This window comes from Macaca mulatta, chromosome 3 (genome assembly GCF_049350105.2).
Source record: "Macaca mulatta isolate MMU2019108-1 chromosome 3, T2T-MMU8v2.0, whole genome shotgun sequence".
Classification (NCBI taxonomy): domain Eukaryota; kingdom Metazoa; phylum Chordata; class Mammalia; order Primates; family Cercopithecidae; genus Macaca; species Macaca mulatta.
The window spans coordinates 181,479,777-181,502,285 of NC_133408.1; the positions used below are offsets into that span (position 1 = coordinate 181,479,777).

At 44.4% G+C, this 22,509-nt stretch overlaps 1 protein-coding gene across 2 annotated transcripts in view; it reads right to left on the reverse strand.

The window, feature by feature from the left end:
* Window positions 1–22,509, reverse strand: part of DENND11 (DENN domain containing 11) — a 43,648-nt gene that overhangs the window by 2,469 nt on the left and 18,670 nt on the right. Inside the window, exons 4-9 of one of the 2 annotated variants that reach the window (XM_015135082.3) lie at window positions 17,132–17,285; window positions 9,383–9,521; window positions 8,289–8,420; window positions 8,006–8,156; window positions 7,345–7,413; window positions 11–6,035 (exon numbers count right to left, since the gene is read on the reverse strand). In XM_015135082.3, the coding sequence (XP_014990568.3) occupies window positions 5,840–6,035; window positions 7,345–7,413; window positions 8,006–8,156; window positions 8,289–8,420; window positions 9,383–9,521; window positions 17,132–17,285 (841 nt within the window). In that variant the 3' untranslated portion in view covers window positions 11–5,839. Of the gene's footprint in view, window positions 1–10; window positions 6,036–7,344; window positions 7,414–8,005; window positions 8,157–8,288; window positions 8,421–9,382; window positions 9,522–17,131; window positions 17,286–22,509 lie in introns of those variants that run through there. The other variant, XM_028846389.2, reaches the window with a different exon arrangement.

Consider the following 22,509-nt stretch of genomic DNA (forward strand, 5'->3'; position numbering starts at 1 on the left):
AGCACACGTGTTCATGTTAAAATGTGAACTTTAATTGTAAAAATCATTTTCTGTAAATATAGTTATATCAACCTCTCTGCACGCAACTTGGTTCATATATATACAGATATGATATTCATAGATGTTATTTGTACCACAGAACAAAATCAATGCAAGAAACATTTACTCTTAGCTTCAGGATTAACCCCAGCTTTCTTTAGGCCTTAAAATTACCACCACTGGAAACAGAGAGCACGGCATACCTGGGCACATCAGTGTTCAGGGCAAAATTTATGAAGTGTCTTACTAATTTCATAATATGAGGTAAAGACCCGAAACAAAAATAGATTCAGTCTCTTGTATTGCTGTAACTCTTAGGCTGGGGTATTAATCAAAATAGGATTTTTACATTTAAGGCGACAGGCAGGCTATGCTGATTCTAACTCAGAAAGAAATGGGGAAACAGTTTTTCTAAGGGTACAACTATTTGTTTAGGCTTATTTTCCCAGACCTATACAAAAATTCAGTCAACAAACTTTGGGTAAATAAAGGAAATTCATTTTGCTTTCCTCTGCTCTCTGTCCCTGAAGTCACTCATCTAGGCTGGCTGCTCAAACGCCCAGAATCTCCACCATTCTTCACTTGACAGTCTTCATGCACACGTTAGACCCAAATTTTTTTTTTTTGTATAACACCATCTTAACATTTTTCAATATACTGTATCTTTCTTTGGTTTACCCAAAGGAAGGAGTTTTCACTCTAATGTCAATATATTTGCAACCATCCAACTCAGTGACCTCTGTGTGGACTGTTCACTTTGTGGATCATCTCTGGCTAATTGAAAACATCCTGCCTCATCCCCACATTCTCTGACTAGCCTTAGACAGCAAAGTAAATTTATTATTAGTCTAAATAAGCATTCTATAGCAAACATACGTAATTCACACCTGGCCTGCTATGAAAATTAAATTTTCTGAATTTAGATCATATTAGCTCTAAAAGCCCCACAGTGTGCTAAAAATCAAGAATAAATTCTAAAAAGATGAAAGCAAGGCTTTTTTCTCCATTTCTTTATAGAGCACTAGAAAATTCTTATTCCCCTTCAAAATTTGCAATTTCATCCAACTGCCCCTAAATTCTAGTTCCAAAAACGAATTAAAGTGCCAGTTATAACACTACCTCCCACTCCCACCTCTCTCAAGAAAGAGGCCTAAAAATAAGAATGATGACATTTACCCTTTTTTGTACTAGAGCTTTACTTAAGGTTGGTATTTTTATGTCAACCTTCCTAGGACTGTCAAGTCTACCTCCTAAAGAGCATGTCAAGATTTCATAGCACAATCTCCTTATTCACTCTCCAAATTATTTACAAAGTAAAACTTCTATGGGGTCTCAGCCACCACCAAATTACAAAACTGCCCATTTCTTCTAGAATAATAGTTTTAAAATTTCCTTCCATTTCAGTATATGCATACTCAGTTTATCACATAGTAATATCAATAAAAAAATAAACTTCCATTTCTTATAAGAAAAACATTAACTTAATTCACAGTTAGCCTTTTCCCACAACACTCAAGACTCCAGTAGCTTCTAGGAACAGAGGTATATTAGTAATAAAAATGGAATATTAAAAATCCATGACTTGGGAGTAAACGGAGCCCTTAACTCCTCCTCTCCCCCTACCTGAATCAGAAAAGGGTTTTCCTGAAATGAGAGGGGACGGGACTGGGGTCAGCATGATTCTCACCTCGGTATAACTACAAGGTACAGGGGAGAAGACAGGAGGGATGGCCATTTGGCAGAATCCAAGCCTACTAGCTTGGGATCTATTAGGGAGATAAAAGCCTATGCCTGGCATATTGGTCCCCAATCTGATTTTCTTGCCCATGTTAGAACTGTCATCACACTAAGGCAAGTTCACTGCCAAGCTGAGCATTATCCTGTTTATTCATCCACCTGCCCACTCCTCCTCTACCTCTGCAAGGATGACCTGTACAGGGACTGGAGAAAGCATCTCAATCCATTCCCCGGGCTGTGCAGTTTCAGAGGGAAATAAATGGTCCCTCGGGTCTCTGCCTCTTCTCGGAGGGTTGATGTCCTACAACTGAAAGCCTAATTCATTACTGCCCTTTACAAAAGCTTCCCTGAAGGCCTCAGTTTAAAGGTGAGTGATTTCATCTTTTATTGTGTTTGAAGGGCTTTCAATGTATCAAGACTGAGAGCAAATTCATCCTTATAGCCACCAGAATGAAAAACAATGATTTAGCTAAGATTTAATTTATCTTCTAGCTAAAGTCTCATCGGTAGTTACATGATCAACAAATGTTCACATGTGGCATCTGGAAGCATGTGCACCTGTGTGCTAGCTTAACTTTCTTGTCTTGACTTTAAAGTGGAACAAAACAAGGTAAGTTATAGATGCAAGTTCCTAAACTAAATTACTTCTATTGATACATCAATGATTTCAGCTTCCCTCCCCCTAATCAGATGGAGACACAGATGCTATAATGGATGATGGATATGGAAGACAAAAGCCTTCTAATTCATTGCAATCATAATTTACTGAGGACTGTAGAGGTCCCAGGTGGGACACTGACACTGGAATTGTCTCTACCAGGCATAGAGAATGTTTCGTGTTTAAAGCCCAAGCAAATTCTAAACACATAATTTGGGCCATACTTTTATTCTGGTAGGGGATAAGCCCTACCATTTGGAACTCCTTGTGGAGAGTCCTAAGCCAGGAGCCAACTGGACATTTTCCCAAAGGCTGAGTAGTATCATCTGCTGAGCCCACAGAATTGAAAACACCCCCTTGAACAGGCCTTTGTCATATTTTACATGGACACCAACAAGCCCCAAACCTGAATTCTCCTCCCACCTGGAATTTCTTCTGACTTAGGAACAACAGGGCAGCCCAGCCAGCGTCTCAGGTCAGCAATTATTTCTCAACTGGCACATGTTTCGTTTCACAGTGTGGCATGAGATCAGGCTGAAAGCTTCACAGGAGAACTAGGCCTGCTCAGGCAGGCCAGGGCTGAGGCCCAGCAGGAGATAGTGGCAGAAGGTATCACACCACAAGTTTCCAACCCTCCTCCAGGAGGCCAGTGGTAATCATAATGCCCGCCCCTAAAGAGCTTACAGACCCGGCCGGGCGCGGTGGCTCAAGCCTGTAATCCCAGCACTTTGGGAGGCCGAGGCGGGCGGATCACGAGGTCAGGAGATTGAGACCATCCTGGCTAACACGGTGAAACCCCGCCTCTACTAAAAATACAAAAAAAAAAAAAAAAAAAAAAAAACTAGCCAGGCGCGGTGGCGGGCGCCTGTAGTCCCAGCTACTCGGGAGGCTGAGGCAGGAGAATGGCGTAAACCCGGGAGGCGGAGCTTGCAGTGAGCTGAGATCCGGCCACTGCACTCCAGCCTGGGTGACAGAGCAAGACTCCGTCTCAAAAAAAAAAAAAAAAAAAAAAAAAAAAAGAGCTTACAGACCTAGAAGTCTGTGAACGATGTTCAGCACTTTCTTCTGAACAAAAGCAGATGGTTTCTCAGAAAATATTTCACTGCCTCACTGGCACATTCTCCTTTGTGGCCACCCATACCCTGACCCTCTGCATGAGCGGGAGGGTGGACTGAGACAGAAAGCTACCGAGACAAGCACAAAGTTAAGGGAACCCAGAAGCCCTGACTCACCATTCACAGGAAAATGCAGGAACTTCATTCTCACCCTGCTATGTTTACACCAGCACTTCTGAGCTTGCAGTTAAACCCGCAGAGTGTTTGCATATAGAAGGCTCGGAGCAGAAGTGCCTAAAACAGCTCCTCCTGGCAGATTCCCTAATTCCAGAAAAAGGTCTTCCTGTGTCCTCTAGGAGAATCAGATCTTTCCTTTCACTCCTGCTCCTGCTTCTAACCACCTACCCCCAGCTTAAAACACCCTGAACCTCAGGATACCATGAAAAGTAACCATTAGCCTTAAGTTAGAAAGGACCCCTCAACCCTTGAGAGGCAAGAGGAGAGGCTGTGTGTAAAGGGGAAAAAAGATGAGTCTTCAACCTCGAAACACGGATGTTTTTTCTTTTGTAAACATCTACATTACTGAAATGACAGCAACCAACACTGCAGAGGAGAAGTGTATTAGCTGTACAGTTTACATTTCAATGCCCAAACTTATTTATATATTTACATAAAGATGCTACCTTGATTAATCAATGTCTGTTTGCATGTCCATGTGTGAATTTCTTCAGTTTTGATATTCCATATGAAGGAGCTACAGTGAAAATACTTTTGAATAAAGCAGTGAACCCTAAGCACCTTATCTTGAGATGAGATGTGTGACCCACCATTTGAATGTTATTTCTCTCTGCTGTGTACGTTAGTCTGGCTGGGTCTTGGTCACAGACGTAGATGCACTGACGGCTATTCCCATAATCGAGCCAGGCGGGAAGGGGGGAAGAGGAAGACATTATTTGTCACCAGCAACCCAGTATCCCAAGTCAAAATTCTCAATCATGGCCAAGAAGGCCTAAACTCAACCCACAGGAACTGGCTTTCTAACTGGTTGACAAACACGTAAGCTGCCCTCCTGCAAAAGCCAATCAGAGGACAGGCAGGTGAAAATGGGACCCAGCCTAGAGCAGAGCACTTCAGAAGAGAATGGTTAAATCCATCAGTGATGCTCGGGGCTTCCTCACCACTGTCCTGGGTGAAGGCACTGCCACATTTTCTCTCAACAAATCTGTTATGTCCCTGGATCCAAAGATTTAGCCTAAGGAATGTCACCTCTGCTAAAGAAAAGTGTGTTTGTGAGGGGTCCAAAATGATGAACGGTCTTGTTAGCATCATGCTCCACCCTCTGAGTTAACCAGCTCAGATCCTTGCTAGATTTCGGAATCCAGAAAATCTGTGTTGATCCAGAGTTGCTACTGCTAATGCCTCCAGAGAACTCATGTCCAGATGAAGAGAGAGTGACTTCTCCATCCTATTCGAACTTCAACTGCTCTATCCTCCAGCAGCCCAAACTTCAGCCTTTAAAAATACCCCTTACTCCAAGAGCATATTGAACCCTTAAGAGACTAAATTGGAAAATTAATTTGCTTGCAAGCTCCAAGGCCAGCACTGGCCCTTAACAGTTCACCAATTCATCCCAAGAGGAGGGGTTTAGAGAAAGAGGAACATTACATTGCATGGCCACCATGAAGTTACTTTGAGGAAGGTTTCAAGGCTTCAATCTACAATTTTAGTTTTCAGCTCACTGATAAGCAACCTCTGTCATTCTGACCGTAAGATAAGCTCACATTTGGTGTCAGAAACATCCTTTTTTCCTTCTTTGTGGTCCTTACTCAAGTAAACAGAGAAGACATAAAGTTGCCCCAGTGAACAAGAAAAGGGATTTGATCCCAAGACTCGTAGAGCTACTAAAAACTTTAAAAGATCATCCAGTTTAGTTTCTGCCTTTAGGCAGATGAACATCTTAAGGCCATAGGGGACAGATGGTTGTCTTATTCTCAAATACGTCAAGGGACAAAGACCGCACAAACTTTCTGAACAGTCCATCCCAATATTTCCAGAGCTCAGCCCACTCCTAGTGATACAACTCCTATGACCAAGCCCAAAGGACCAGCAGCTCTGGGAGAAAGTGGCAGATTCCAATATCCTAACATGGCAGGACACTAAACCAAGGCGATCTCACCTTATCTCTAGGGAAAAGGGCAGAAAGGAAATTGCAAAAATTATGTTTGTTGGAAAGTATAAACAATATTCCTTCGTGTCAACTTAATAAAAAATGAGGCCCTCTGGGGGCCTGGGGTGAACTCCAGGCTGCTGACATCCCACATGAAGCGGCTCCCAGTCCTGTTGGCTCCTCCTACGGGCAACAGGGGTTGTCGATGACTAGCATGACATCAATGCCATAGGCCTCTAGCAGGTCCAGGAGAAAGCTCCGGTCTCCTTGGGGGTCTAGGCCCATGCCCCGGGCATGCTCTGCTGTCAGAGTTTTGTCTTGACTGGCAGACACCTCCAACAAAGTCTGAAATATCCGGTTGTTTTGTTCTAGGAAAAATCTGCATTTAGAAGACAAGACACAGGAAAGGAAGGGGGAAAAAAAAAACTCACTAGATAATCCACATATGGGGAACCAAAACTATACTGTTGTTTAATGTACTTTTCAGTGGATTCGCAGGTATCTTAAAACAAGAAAAGAGTAAAAGTTAAACAATTATTCAAGTGCTACTAAAGTTAGCAAAGAAACCTTTTGGCATTAATTATGGTGTGATTAGGGAAATCTCTAAACAAGATGGCCTGTCAAAATCCATTTTCCTGTTGAGGGAAGTGACCGGGGTTTAAACACAGCCTGAGAAGAGGCCCCCACACACTGCTTTTCTCTTTCTGCTTAGTCATAGGAGGAAGCAAAAATTCAACAACACCAACAAAATGAACATGAGCCAACATTACCCTTGGGTGTTTGCTCTCCCTTGATGACTCTTTGGGAGGAGTGAGATGCACAGATCAAGATTTAAAAGTCACTGCTTTAGAGTGCTTTATGAACAAACAAGCCCCGTTCAGGGCAGCGCTCACTGTCTAGTTAGACTAGACAGTCCAGCCCCATACAGCTCTCAGGTCTGCAAAGTGCCCGGTACCTGAAGTGGCCTTGGGTGCTCAGGAATTTCAGACACAGTGGTACATGTCATACTGGATGAGACTGTGGCTGTGCTCAAGTCTCAGATACTTTCCACCTAAACAGGATGTAGGTTTTAGGAAGTCCACTATTAGAATCAAGATGCTACACCTTTGTAGAAATGCCCACATTAAGTTTTCAACATCAAACCACAACCTCAGCCCTGGAAGACCAAAGAGGAAGCTGGGAGAATTCAGTTCCCAGCACAGAAGGCTACTGCACCCAGCTGTCTAGGAATGAAGTCAGTGCTGTGAGGTGGAAAGGCCCTGGTTCCTACCCCTACGGGGCAAAGAGATTTCATTTGATTCAAGAATTAAAATTTCAGATTATCCCATAATACTCAGTGCAAGGAACTACTCTATTCAAAGGAGGCAATGGAAAGGAGAAGTCCCTGAATCCTGAGGGACAGACAGCTTCTATGCAGTGGACATCCTTGATGTAAAAGCCCAACAAGAAAAGAAACACTAAGACTCCTGTTTTCTCTTAAGGGCCCTGCTTCTTTCCGTAAGTCCTCTGGGTTCCCCCAATGGCATTTCAGGGCTCAGGTTTGCCTCTGTAAGGAGCCTGGCTCTAAGTGCCCTTGGCAGCAATAAAGGGCATCCCTGGTCTGCAGTGAGTGACATGGGAGGGATGCAGGTCACTCAGTGCTGAAGGGATCCTCAGGGAGACCCCACGCCCACGGCCCCAGGACTCACAGCACGAAGAGGTCCTCTTCACAAGGGTTGTAGTCTTCTTCTACCTCCTGGGAGTACAACAGCATCTGCCTGTTGGGAAGGAGAGAACCATGAGACTCTGGTGCAGGTACCAGGACCCCAGTCACAGGTGAGGCCTCAGCCAGGCATCTTCAATGGGCCACCACCTCCCAGGAAGCAGCACCAGCCAGGAAAGGGATCAACAGGGTTTGGACTCAAAATTCCTGGGGTCCAGGGCCAGTTCTGCCCCTGGTAATCTTAGGCAAGTAACAATCTTTCCTAGTTGTCTATCAGTGGGGGATGATGATAACATTTATTTCATAGGATCACCAGATTATTGAGAATGACATCAGATACATATAAGCAAGCTTCTAATACAGCGACCAACACAATGAAGGTGCTCAGTCAAGGTGCTCAGATTCCAAAGTCCATGAGAAGAAAGAAACCAGCACCGTGGATCTACTCCCCTCCTATCAGGGCAGCATACAGGGAGCCTGGCCTCTTCCACTGCAGGGCTTCCCTTCGTTTCCATCTCCATCCCAGGCAGCATGGAGACTGGCAGAAATGCGTCAGGGAAGGGACAGAAGACAGGCTTTGCAGAGACCCCATGCTGGAGCTGCCCTGAGGAGGGTGGAGCCCCGGTTCTCCCCGTAGCTGCCGCTACCTCTGCTCATTGAGCCGGCGGTACTTCTCCCTGTCAGCGCTGTTGATCTTCAGCAGCGGCTGCAGGTGGTCGTGGTGTGTCTTCACATTCTGGTTATCCACGTAGACGTCATACAGCTCCCGCTTCTCCTCAAAGATCTTCTCTGTGGTGCCTGTGGAACCCGGGGTTAGAGAGGCGGGAACCCACCCGACCCCACTGGGAAGCAAGGCTCCCAGGAGCCCCGCGTCTGGCAGGAGCAGGGCTGGGACCTGAGGGCAAGATGAGGGGAGGGCCCCGTACTCACAGGCCACATAAGACACCTCTACCTCCAGGCTCTCGATGTCGGCCACGTTCACGTAGAAGAAAGGCTTGGACTCAGGAATGGTGCCCCCGATGCCAGGCAGTGAAACGTTGGCCAAGCAGCAGCAGCAGTACACTGTGGGGACAGAGGAGGTGAGCGGGGAGGGTCTGCCCCTCCACCCCCTTCCTCCCTTGGAGCCTGCAGCTCAACACCTCTGCTCTAGGCTATCTGGTGCCTCAGGAGCCAGGTGGCCCTGGCATTCTGAGGAGACTGGAGGTAGCAAGCCTCTTTAGGTCCCACAGGAGAAACTGATCCCTCAAGGTGATGTCGGCAACATGCTTCCCAAACCCCATAAACATTTCTCAGTCTCTCTCTAGCTGGTCTTGCTTAGAATTTGACCTTGTCAGAACTCTGGCCTCTATAACCCTTGTGTCTTCTGGTTCCCCCTTCTGCCTGTCCCTCCCCAGTCCTTTCTGTCCTTCCGCCTTTCTGGTCCACCTCCTGTGTCTGGAACACCCCTCCACACTTGTGCTTTCCCCAGGTAATGCTGTCCATCTCAGATATGAGTGCAGAAATAATCTATCTCCCTCAAATCTTTATCTCCAGCTCAAACGCCCACAGGTCCTGACCCAGCTATGCAGGGTGGGTGGACACCCCTGCTGTGACGGTCTCAAGGCAGCACACCCTCATCACATCCCACACTAACCTTTTCAAGCCAGCCCCCGGCTGCTCCTCAGTCCCCCATCTGGTGGCCCCACCACCCTTGTTATCCTAGACTCTTCCGTTGCAGCCTCACACACATCAGAACCTTTACAATCCAATCTGACAAGTTTTGTCCAGTTTCTCTAAAATACATCTAGAATGCATCTTCTCTGCTTTAATCCAGACCCTAATCTTTGGCCACGCCACTGATGTGTCATCCAACCCATCTTCTACATTGTCACCTGCGTTCACAGCCAATCAGGTCATTCCTGGGCTTAAAACCCCATCCCCTTGATGTGGCCCAAACTCTTCCAAACTTGATCAGTGACAGAAAGACTCAAGCAGTTTCTGCTCCAGGGATTTAAGCAGCACCCCTGACTCTGGCTTCTGGTTACCTCTATAGCACACCACGCCCACAGGTGGGGGAGAAAATATCAAAATGCGCTTTCGAAGTAAGGCAAATTTCCAGAGGATGAGGATCTGTTCTCCAAAGAACTTTATAAACTGAGACATGCAGCCAGCTGGGTGTGTGATCTGAAAAAATTGAGGGGAATAGGGAGGAGAAAGAGTGAGGAACAGCTTGTTAGAAATAGAGCTAAAGGTATCTAATCCTCACCTCCGAAATTCTGAAGTCCATCCAAACAGATACATTAAAGGATGCTTATTTCCACACAAAATGATGTTTTTCACTTTAAAAGTCTTACCTTTAAACTGGATTTCTATAATACAACAGCTCCCTGATACACTGATGTTTGAGTTTAGAGATCATTCTTTTACTCAGGAGAACAATGCAAAGAAAACAAAGCTAAATTTAAATTTTAAAAAATCAGAATAAAAGCATCTCTGAAGACACATTCTGCTTCAATAAGAAAACTCAACTTGAAAACATTACTAAGCACTGTAAGTAATAACACAATGAGCAAACAGTCCCCAGTCAGATCCCAAATCTACAGGACTACTACTGTGCAAAGTGAGGTGTCTGCAGAAGTCACAGGTAGGAAGGAGCCCCTGGCATAATCCCTGCTACACTTCACCTCTGACCACTCTTCCTTCTTTTTTTGAGATGGAGTCTCACTCACTCTGTCACCCAGGTTGGAGTGCTGTGGCGTGATCTTGGCTCACTGCAACCTCCACCCTCCTGGGTTCGATTTTCCTACCTCAGCCTCTCAAGTAGCTGGGATTACAGGCATGCACCGCCAAGCCCAGCTAATTTTTGTATTTTTAGTACAAACAGGGTTTCACCACATTGGCCAAGCTGGCTTTGAACTCCTGACCTCAAGTGATTCACCCACCTTGGCCTCCCAAAGTGCTGAGATTACAGGCATGAGCCACCACGACTGGCCCCACTCTTCCTTCTGACACTAACTGGCAACCCCTGAATTGCCTTCTGGGAACCCTGAGCCAAGGAGTATCATAGGGGTTAAGAGCATAAGCTCTGATCCCAGGAAGAGCTGAATTCCAATCCTGGCCCTGCCATTTACTAACAGGGAGATCTGGAGAAAGTTAGCTAATGTTTTCAGTTCACTATCCTTAACTGTGAACTACGGAATCATCACTTACCTTGTAGGGCTATAAGGACTGCCTGAGACAAAACATGAAATAGCACATAAAAACAGCCAAAGCTATTTTTAGAACAGAAAGGCTTCAAACCCCAGGCCTCACAAACCCCGTAAGCTTTGTGAAAGGTCACTTCCATGCCAAAGTGCCAGAAGTAAGAGCTCATCACCCATTAGGGAGGCAGGCAAGAGCACTTCTGAGAGAGGCACCGACTCCCAGGCTGCCTGCTAGGGTTTAACAACTACCAGCCTTCGGGGGCACCTACACCCGAGCCTCAGGGCAGCCTCTGCACTCTGCCTGTCCAGGTCAGGGCTGTCCTGGGCCCTCCGAAGCTGCATCTGCAGTACCCAGAGAGGACATCCCTTTCCAAGGCATCACTCCTGCACTGATACCACTTCCCTACCCCATGCCAGGATAAAGGCAACCTTGCGCTGAGCATGCCATTTGCCACCCATGCCTACTCCTCTGCCACCACATCCCAAATCATGAGGAGGAGAGGCACCAAGTGACCAAGGCTGGTTGCATCCCTCCAATCACTATCTCTCATCAAAGTCTTAACAGCAATCAGATAGGAAAGGGCGCCAAAGCATGCCCCGGTTCCTCCCAGCTTTCCCACTGGTTATCTTCAAGCGTCCAACTTGTTCTTCCACCACATGGAGGCCAGGCAGGGCTCGCCCAGCGTATATTTTATAGGTTAGTGGGAGAAACAGGTAAACAAGCATTTAAAATACAGCCTGATGGGAGCCGTGATGGGAGAAGAATGGGGGTTGGTGGAGCAAACCAGAGGTGCCTCATCCCACTCTAGGACAGACAGAAAAGACTTCCTGGGGGAAGTGATGTTGAAGCTTTGACATAAAGATGAATCTGAGGCTGGGCGCTGTGGCTCACGCCTGTAATCCCAGCACTTTGGGAGGCCGAGGTGGGCAGATCACAAGGTCAGGAGTTCAAGACCAGCCTGGTCAACATGGTGAAACCCCATCTCTACTAAAAATACAAAAAATTAGCTGGGTGTGGTGTCGTGTGCCTGTAATCCCAGCTACTTGGGAGGCTGAGGCAGAAGAATCACTAGAACCTGGGAGGCAGAGGTTGCAGTCAGTTGAGATCGTGCCACTGAACTCCAGCCTGGGCGACAATGCAAGACTCCGTCTCAAAACAAACAAAACAAACTAAAAAAACAGATGAATCTGGGGGAAGGTGTTCACATACAAAGGCGTGCAGGTAAGAGGGAACATGGCCCTTCTTGGGACCTGCAAGTAGTTCAGGTCCTGTGCCCAGCCCATGCCAGGAAGCACTGCCCATAGGACCACCTCTTCTCTTCTAAAAGAGTCAGCTCTAGAGACTTCTCACCCCTCCTTACTTTACCAGGCTCACTGCACATGCAACAGAAATTTCTCCTGCTTTCATTGACATCTCTTTCCCTTTTTCCAGCCTTGTTTCTCTGTGGCTTTTACAGAGATCTCTCTTTCCTTGATGTCTCTAGTGTGTACCTTCATGTTTTCCCTCCAAGCTTTCAAGTCCGTACTCCATCCTCTTTTCACTCCAATTTCTTTTTACTCCCTAACCTCTGTCAGCTCAGTCTCCATAGCAGGCTCTGATAAGACCCATGCCTGCCACTAGGGAAGCCCTCCACTCCTGGGGCCCAACCCTCCTCCCCTATATCCCTCTCCCACTCCCCCATTTTCCTAAAGGGAGCATTTAACAGCCACATCTGGATCTCTCGGAGAGGTCTTCCTCTTCCCTCTGCTTCCTTTCCAGTTTATTTTCTTTCCCTCTGAAACAGTCCTATATCTGACTCCTACATTAAAAGTCTACTTCTTTAAAGTTTTTTTTTTTTTTTTTTTTTTTTTTTTTTTGAGAGGGAATCTTGCCCTGTGGCCCAGGCTGGAGTGCAGTGGCGCTATCTCGGCTCACTGCAACCTCCGCCTCCCGGGTTCAAGCAATTATCCTGCCTCATCCTCCCAAGTAGCTGGAATTACAGGCGTGCGCCACCATGCCTAGCTAATTTTTGCATTTTTAGTAGAGACGGGGTTTCACCATGTTGGCTAGGCTGGTTTCGAATTCCTGATCTCATGATCCACCCACCTTGGCCTCCCAAAGTGCTGGGATTACAGGCATGAGCTGCTGTGCCCAGACTTAAAGTTTTCCTTTATACGTGTGTTCATGTTGTAAAAATTCATTGAATTATATACATATGATTTTTGAACTTACTTCTTTAAAGTTTTATATTTCAATAAAAAGCTTAATGATATATATACATTATTTTCCATACATGACAAATAATCATATATACTATTTTTGAACTTATTCCTATTAAATGTTATATTTCAATAAAAACTGAAAGATATATTACATTATTTTCCATCCATGACAAGTATTATATCATACATGCTATTTTTTTTTTTTTGAGACGGAGTCTCGCTCTGTTGCCCAGGCTGGAATGCAGTGGCGCGATCTCGGCTCACTGCAAGCTCTGCCTCCTGGGTTCATGCCATTCTCCTGCCTTAGCCTCCCGAGTAGCTGGGACTACAGGCGCCCACCACCACGCCTGGCTAATTTTTTTGTCTTTTTTAGTAGAGACGGGATTTCACTGTGTTAGCCAGGATGGTCTCAATCTCCTGACCTCGTGATCCGCCCGCCTCGGCCTCCCAAAGTGCTGGGACATACATGGTATTTTTAAGTGTCGTCATTTGTTTTTTCCTGGCCCTGCCTTTTTAATACTTGTAAGCCTTGCCCTACCCCATCCCATACTTTACCTCATCCCAGGGAATACATATCTTAAGCTTGTATATACCCATCAATACTTTCCATGTTTATGTCTGGGTGTGTGTATGTGTCTATCTAGACAGAGACTGTGACTGTTTAACAACAGTGTAATCATATCACATGTACAGTCGGCCGGCCCTCTGTATCCCGATACCATATCCTTAGATTCAACCAACTGCGTGCAGATAAAAAATATTTGGAAAAATAAAGAACAACAACAATAAATGTATGTAAAAAACAACACAGTATAACAACTATGTGCATAGCATTTCCATTGTATGAAGTATTATAAGTAATCTAGAGATGATTTAAAGCACAGAAGGTCCCTGATTTACCATGATTCAACTTACCAAGTTTTCAACTGTATGATGGGTTTATTAGGAGGTAGCCCCATGGTAAGTCAAGAAGCTCCTTAAGACTTTGATGGGATTATGGTTTCTACTGAATGCGCATTGCTTCCACACCATCATAAAGTCGAAAAATCATACATTAAGTGGACCCATCGTAAGTCATAGACTGTCGGCTGCGTTGCCAGCATTAAATGCACTTTTGACTTACAATGTTTTCAACTTACAATGGGCTTAGGGGGGTGTAAACCCACAGTAAGTTGAGGAGTATCTGTATATGGGAGGATGTGCGTAAGTTACACGCACAGCCTACACCCTACTATATGGGGACTTCAGCATCTGCAGATTTGGGTATCTGAGGCAGGTCGCCCAGAACCAAGGCCCTGCAGATACCAAGGGATGATGTTTTCTGCACCTTGCTATTCTCACACAAATGAGATCTGGTGGTCCTTCCATGTCGTCATCTTATGCTCTAATTCACTATTCGCCATGGCTTTCAATCCATAGGCCTTCTAGTTTTCTACCACTGTGAACAATGTTGAATTAAATATTGTTACACATACATCATTCTGGTAGATAGATCTTGAGGAGTAAAGTTGCTGAAACAAAAGCCACGTATGTTTTATTTATTTATTTGTTTATTTATTTAGAGAAGTCTCACTCTGGCGTCCAGGCTGGAGTGCAGTGGTGCGATGTTGGCTCACGGCAACTTCTGCCTCCCAGGTTCAAACAATTCTCCTGCCTCAGCCTCCCGAGTATGTGGGATTACAGGTGCCCACCACCAAGCCTGGCTAATTTTTGTATTTTTAGTAGAGACAGGATTTCACCATGTTGGCCAGGCTGGTCTCGAACTCTTGACCTCAAGTGAGCCGCCCGCCTTGGCCTCCGTAAGTGCTGGGATTACAGGCGTGAGCCACCATGCCTGGCCATGTTTTTTATTTTGATGTGCTGACATACTGTTTTGTAAAAAGACGACACTCCACATTTGTATCTGCAACCATGACAGTACCCTCTTCCCCGCATCTCCTAGGGTCTAACAGTTATGTTAATGAGCTGTCCTCAAAAGCATGGGCAGTTTTCTTTTTTCTCCCTTAGTCCCTCATCTCTGGACTCTTATGGGGAGGAATATGAGTACATTTAGGTCACATGCAGGTCACCTCCCTGTAGATTTGGAGATAATTCCAACAGAAATTTGACTCTGAAGGGAAAAATGGGTCTCAGTTATGAGCAGACAGAAAGAGAACAGGACTCAGGTCAGTGCAAGCCCAGAGTACCTCCAATGGCCCTCTGACCATTTCTTAATGATTGTCTCTCAGCCTATACCATGGGCTTGGGAAACCTGTAAAGGACAATTCCTAAACTCACACGCCAATTGGCTTCCTGTTAGAGTTCTTCAATGGAGAGCAAGGATTGTGGATTGAAAGGCAGAAGGAAATCTCTTCAGCTTCTTGCTCCAGCTAGTATTTCTCCAGCAGCAGCAGACACCCACGACTCCAGTCTCCAGCTTTCCTCAGCATGCACAGCACAGGTGCAGCCACACCTCCTGAGAGGTCCCAGCATAGATGCGCAGTGCCTCCCTCAGTGATCTGAGTACTGGCTGTGTAGGGACCCCTCCTGCAGGCTCCCATGGTTTTGATCATTCTGCTTCTCTTGCTTTGTTACCCCAGCCCTAGGGGAGGGTAGAAGGCAGCCTCTAAGATAGTCCCCAGTGATACCCACCTCTTGGTATTTACAGCCTTATGCGATCCCCTCGTCCTCTTAATTTGCTTCTAAGAAAATATGGTGACATTGCAGGGCTGTCACTTCCATGATTAGGTTACAAAGGGTTCTGACTTCCATCCTGCTAGTACACTCTCTTACTGGCTTAGATAAAGCAACCTCGCATAGTGGAGAGACCCACATGGCTAAGAACTGAGGGGAGCCCCCAACTAACAGCTAGCAAGGTACTGAGGCCTTCAGTTCAAAACAGTCCTCAAGAAATTCAATCCTGCCAACACCCACATGATCTTAGAGGTGGACACCTCCCCAGTCAAACTTTCAGATGATCCCCTAACCCTGGCTGATACCATCTCATGAGAGATCATGACATAGAGAATCTGGTTAAGCCATGCTGGGATTCCTGACTTACAGAAGCTGTGAAATAATAAATATATACTGTTTTAAAACATTAATTTGGGGATAATTTGTTCCACAGCAATAGATGACTAATATAGGGTGTTAGTCAGGCTATTGTCTATGATTACTAATATATTGGCTACCTATTCCTTTTCTACTCCTTCAGCCTTCCAACTCCTATATTACTGATTTCCTGTATTAAAATAGTTTGAAATACCTAGCATGGTCTCTTTTCCCGGTAAGTCCCTAATTGGTACTTATTAGGATTCAAGTTCCAAGGTCTACTATTTAAGGCTCTCTACAATCTAATTTCAGAACCTAGTTCTCCAATCATTTCCCTCGTGCCGGCTGACTTAATCCCAGCCAAACTAGTTTGCTCATGTCCCATGAACTTGTCTTGCATTTTTCCATGTCCATATCTCTGCAAAGACAATAAAGTGGGGCAGGACACATGCACTGGCTGTAGCACTAGACCTCTGTTTAAAACTTGGCTCTAACTCCTATTAGCTATAAGACCTAAAGCAGTCACTAGCCCTTTATAAGCTCCGGTTGCTTTCGCTGGAAAACAAGGATTAAAAAAGCATTTACTTTTATTGTAGAGAATGCTGCGACAGGTATAGATAAATAGCTGGCACAATGCGTAACTCCCAGAAGGTGCTAAGAGAGTGACAGACCATGGTCCTCACTGCTGCTCACACCTTTCCTGGTTCTGGAATCAGCAATCCTCACTCTCCACCTAGCCAAATACTCAGGGACCGCATCCTCTCCTAAGACATCTTTCCCAGAGTTCTCCCTTGGACTCTTGGCATAATTTCTCTACCAGAGGAGCCCTAGGTTTCCATGGAAACATCCTGTGGCCAACCACAGGGGACAGAGAAGAAAGAGAAAGAGGAGATTCATGTTCTTAGTCATATTTGCACCCTTCCAACACCTAACGCTTCGCTGGGTGTTTTGCTAACTGTACAAAGCCAAAGTACTTCAGAAACAAATACAAAATGAAGTAACATCAAAAGTATATTCACTAAGAAATGTCATACTTATTCATCAAACTCTTCATCTTTAGTTCAAATGTCTGGTGTTAAAATATCAGAAGCAATCAACAGAAGTAAATCCATCTTTTCACGACTGGCCTATCACGCCTTTATACTATGATTACAGAAGTGTCTAGAAAGCATATTGTTTAAGATAACTTGCTTTATGTTTTAAACAAACCAAATGCCTATGTTGCAACTCTACTCTATCAAAAGTAGATATTTTGTATGATCCAAAGACATAAATGTTTTATTCGTTAAAAATTAATCGACAGCTACTATTCCCAGATACAGATCCAGTATCGCGTAAGAAAAGCAGGGCTAACCTCACCTTCATCTCAGGGTACATGTATCGGTGGATGGAAGGCAGCCAGTAGACAGGGGGCAGGCTGCTGCCTCTGCCGGGACCAGCATGGAGCACCCCCTTTTTGTCCTCATAGAAGGCGGCCAGATGAGAGTAATGTCCTGGCATCTCCAGCTGGTGCCTGCAGAAAAACACACACATGCATACATGCATGCATGCATACATACACACACGAACACACACACACACACACACACACACAGTGAGAACAGCCCTGGTCACAGCTCTGCTACCACTCCTACCCCCCACCCACCTCAAGGGCTGTAGCACTCAGGGGCAAAGGCCCTGACATACTCCAAAGATCCCCATTTGGAGGCTGCTTAGGTCACCTCCTTTGATGCTACAGAAGATCCTCAAGAAAAGTTCAAACATGGGCCTGAAACTCCCTGACAGCACCATGGAACACATTCTTTTTCTCATGGGAAACAGACAGAATTAACAGACTATGACTAATGTCTATTGTTCTTGAGCAAGGTACGCCGCAGACTGGGTGCCACTTCCCAGAGAATGGCCGCGTCCTGTGAGAAGGGCCAGCCTGGAAGCCTAACATTCCCTGCTTAAAGCCGCTCTTTGTTTAGAGACCTCACGCTTGCCTGCTTGCTTTGTGGTTATGGAAGAATACGGAGAAGCTTACCTCCAATGTCTCAAATAAGGGAAAACAATTATTATTGGATATCATCAGGGCTCATAATTTCTGCATTAAGTATAATAATAAAGAAATAAAAAGCATCAGAATCTCTTCTCTGCCCGCCCCACTGGCTCGGGTCGCAGAGCCTGGCTGTGGCTGGCCCTGCTGGCTGACCCCAGACCCCAGACCCCAGAAGGCAGCACCCTGGGCCATTTGGACAGTGGAGAATCCTGCCCCCCAGTGAAGCTCAGGAGCACTGTGAGGACTGTTTGTCACTATGTTTAATGGGGGTGTTATAGGTTGAATTTTGTCCCCACAAAAAAGATGGGGCCCCAGCACCTCGCTCAGAATGGGAACTTATTTGGATAGCATCTTTACATAGGTAATCGAGTTAAAATGAAGTCACTGGAGCCGGCCCTGGTCCAGTATGAATGCTGTCCTTATAGAAAGGGGACTTTTGGACACAGAGACACACACACACAGCAAACAGCAGGTGAACATGAAGACAAGAGACTGGGATGATGCATCTACAAGCCAAGGAACCCCAAAGATTGCCAGCGTCCACCAGCAGCTAGGGGAGAGGCCTGGAACGGATTCTCCCTCATAGCCCCAAAGGGAACTCACACTGCTGAGACCTTGACTTTGGACTTCCAGCCTCTAGAACTGTGAGACACTATGTTTCTGCTGTTGTAAGCCACCCAGTTTTTGGCACTTTGTTATGCAGGCCCGGAAAAGCCCTAATTGAGGGAGGAATAAAAGGCACCAAAACCCTCTTAGCCCATCGTTATTTTCTCAGTGTCCTACAATTTCCATCAATCAATGAACAAAAAGCAAAATACGGCTTCACTGAGCAAGGGAAACATCCCTAATTATGGTTGGCCCTGGAACAGCAGTGATTAAAAATAGGCATTCCCCGCTGCCACACTGCCTCTGCAAACTGCCACAGTGGCTTACCCCAAACTATGACACAAACTGTTCAGAGCCAAGATTTCATCAACCAACTATAGTCTTCCATTCTCCAACCATCTCCACTCTAGACTGACTTACAGCTCTTATGTCAAAGTGATGACAACAGACCTTCAGACAAATTTATATTTTAAAAAGGAAAAAAAAATCATTACTATATTCATATAATGATTACTAATGTAAGATGGATGATAGCTCCAATTTCAGGGCTCCTATACATTTTAAGTTTTGACAAGGAGGCAGTCCTCCTGTAACAAATAACTAGTTGGGAGGAGGGTGCTTATAATCATTTAGTTCACTTTTACAAATGTTCATGAGCTAGACAGGAAACCCATGGTCTAAGCTGTGTCTGACTATTCTGAGAAGATGGCAATTTCAGATACTTTTTAGGGAAGCTGGTCAAACTGATCAAAGTTTGATTCACAGAAAAATCACACAAAGGCAATTATGTTCAAAGGTGTTTTTATTAGGATGGAATTTCCCTAAAAAGAACACTGAGAATATTTTATTATATTTTAATACTATATTTTCTGTGTTAAAGGGGGCTGTGTCAGGGGTAATTTATATTTTTTCATTCAAAGGTGTTTCATTAGGATCAAATTTCCCTAAAAATACTGAGAATCATTTCATCATATTTTTAATACTACTATATTTTCTGTGTTAAAGGGGGCTGTGTCAAGGTAATATTTTTTCATTTTCTATGTTTATTGTTTGCTGATTTGCTGCTCAATTGCCTTTTCTGTTTGACTACATTAAACTGTATACTTGAATCATGATTCTAAAGAAAAGTTCGGTACAAAAGTTAGAGTCCTTTAGACAAAGAACTAATATGAGGATTCTGTCCTTTGACTGCCTCAGATATTCCTGACTGATGGGACAGAACAAGGCAATAATATGGAATCTGAACATAGACAAAAACAAAAATTGGCAGTTCCTGGATGAATGTTAAGCAACTGTTGTATGAAAGCCTCAAAATTTACACACACTACAGATTTTGCAACAAACAAGATTGTCAAACCGCAATATCAAGAAAGACCGAAAAGTACTGAAACAAGGCTCAGAGTGCTGGATCAGTTAGTCTTCAAAGATGATGTCAAAGGAGCCCTTCCTGGTGAACTTACCTACAAGAATGCAGAAATTGAGAAACCACCACACTGAAATGTATGCCAAACCACCTATGGAAACCATCCAAGAGCCACGACACTGTAAAAACTAGAGAACAACTGGCTCAACATATATTATTAATCTGAAGCCATAGGCTGCTGGGCCAGAGACACTGGGATTCTCCTTAAGCCCACAGCTCCTTCACTGATAAAACACAGCCATATGTGGCCATGCAGATGCCCAATGCAACTGACCCTGCCTGTCCCTACCACACCAGCAATAAATCATCCACAATCAGAATCAGAGATGCCTCGTGCAACAATTACACTTCATCACTCTGGTGTGTTAATTATTGGTCTGAACAGGCCGGGCGTGGTGGCTCATGCCTATAATCCCAGCACTTTGGGAGGGTGAGGTGGGCGGATCGCTTGGGGCCGGAAGTTCCAGACCAGCCTGGCCAACATGGTGAAACCTGTCTCTACTAAAAATCCCAGCTACTAGGGAGTTGAGGCACAAGAATTGCTTGAACCCAGGAGGTGAAGGTTGCAGTGAACCAAGATCACACCATTGCATCCAGCCTGGGTGACAGAGCAAGACTGTCTCCAAAAAAAAAAAAAAAAAAAAAATATATATATATATATGTGTGTGTGTGTGTGTGTGTGTGTATTTACATATGTGTATATATGTGTGTGTGTGTGTGTATATATATATGTATATATCTGTCTGAACAAATCGCCTCCTAGTTCCTGGCTTTGCAAATGCAGAAAAATAAGCACCCCCATTTATTACTGCTGGTGCAGGGATACAATGGCACCACCTTCTGAAGCGTAACTTACAGCTTGTATTAAATTGTACATTGTATATATCCTCTGATCCAATGATTCCCCTTCTCGGATTGTGGCCTAAAGAACTATTTCTAGATGTGAACAGTCATTTACTCATAAGGATGCTAATGTGCACGGTGGTGAAAAAAATAAGGAACACCCTAAAACCCCAATAACAGTGAAACAGTTAAATAAATTGTGATGTATCTATATATTGAAATGCTGTGAAACCACAATAATATTGAGGACTATAATTCATGATACACCGGAAAGGTTAATATACCAAGTTACAAAATTTACATACTAAATGACCTCAATAATCCTTTTTTTTTCTTTCCCTTTTGGAGACGGAGTCTCGCTCTGTTGCCCAGGCTGGAGTGCAGTGGCGCGATCTCAGCTCACTGCAACCTCCACCTCCGGATGTATTTATCATCTAGCTTCAATAATATTTGATCCATAGGGTTATATCTATACCCTATACCTTACCATCACCACTTTTTTTCCTAGAATGTCTTAAAGAAAATCCCACCTCATAACATTTCATTGATAAATGCTTTGTAAGGCATCTCTAACTGATAAAATCTGTTTAAATAACTAACACATAATCACCATGCCATTATCTCACCTAATAATAATGCCTTAATATAAATATCCAGTCCACATTCAAAATATAGCCACTGTCCCCCAAACACTATTTCACAGTTGGTTTGAATCGAGATCTGAGCAAGGTAAAATGTGGTTATGAGTCATGGGTCCGTTTCTTCAATAACAGTCCCTCTTGCCTTTTCTAATTTAATTTGTAAAATTATGAAATAGTTCTCCAATATCTTCTGATTCATTAGAAATAATCATTAAAAAGACTCTTTAGAGATACTGAGGGCAAAAATTGTAGATGAAATACAAGTAAATAGGTTTGGAACATTGGAAGTCAGAAGAAATAAAAAACACAGATTAAGTGCTGCAGAAATGAAGACTAGTGAATTCATGTAAAAGCTGCTGCTGTATTCAAGTATTATCCTAACCTAGACCTGAGCTTATCTAACTGTGCTTCCTTCTTTTCCTCATACTCTGTCATGTAAGTCTCTTCTGTTACCTATAGCCCTCTTTAATCACCAAGCTGTAAAACTTTTCTAGCTATGACTCAAAATCTAGAAGCCATAAAAAGATGAATGAATTCAAAGAAAAACACCTATATGACAAGAAGGTAATGTTAAAAGACAAATGACAAAGTGTTATATCAGTTTTCAATTTATATAACAAAGAAAAAATTTCCCTATCGTACAAACTCCTAGAAATGAATAAGAAAAGGCCGGGCGCGGTGGTTCATGCCTGTAATCCCAGCACTTTGGGAGGCCGAGGTGGGTAGATCACATGAGGCTGGGAGTTATGGCCTTTACAAGTGGGAAGAAGAGTACACATGGATACCTGAGTGGCCAGAGGGGCAAACTGAGGCAGAAGCTGTTGACTTTTTCTCAAAGTCAAGCCTTCCCTTCTTCCTGTCTGTAACCAATACCCCAGAGTTCTAACTGGTCACAGGGTCACCCACCTAGTAGTGATGCTTCCCAGTCTGCTTTGCTGTTGGGTGTGTCTCTGTGATTGAGAACTTGACAATGGAATATGAGAAGTGAGATAGGTAAGAGAAGTGAGATATGTAAATTCTAGTCTTTCCCTCTTCCCTATGAGCTGAAATGCAAACATAATAGCAGTGAGCAGCTTTCAACATTTGGGAAAGAGCACCTTGCAATACAAAACCATTCTTAGGATATGGTAGACTAACAAGAGATGAATATGGGTCCCTGAACAATTGTATGGAACACAGCAGG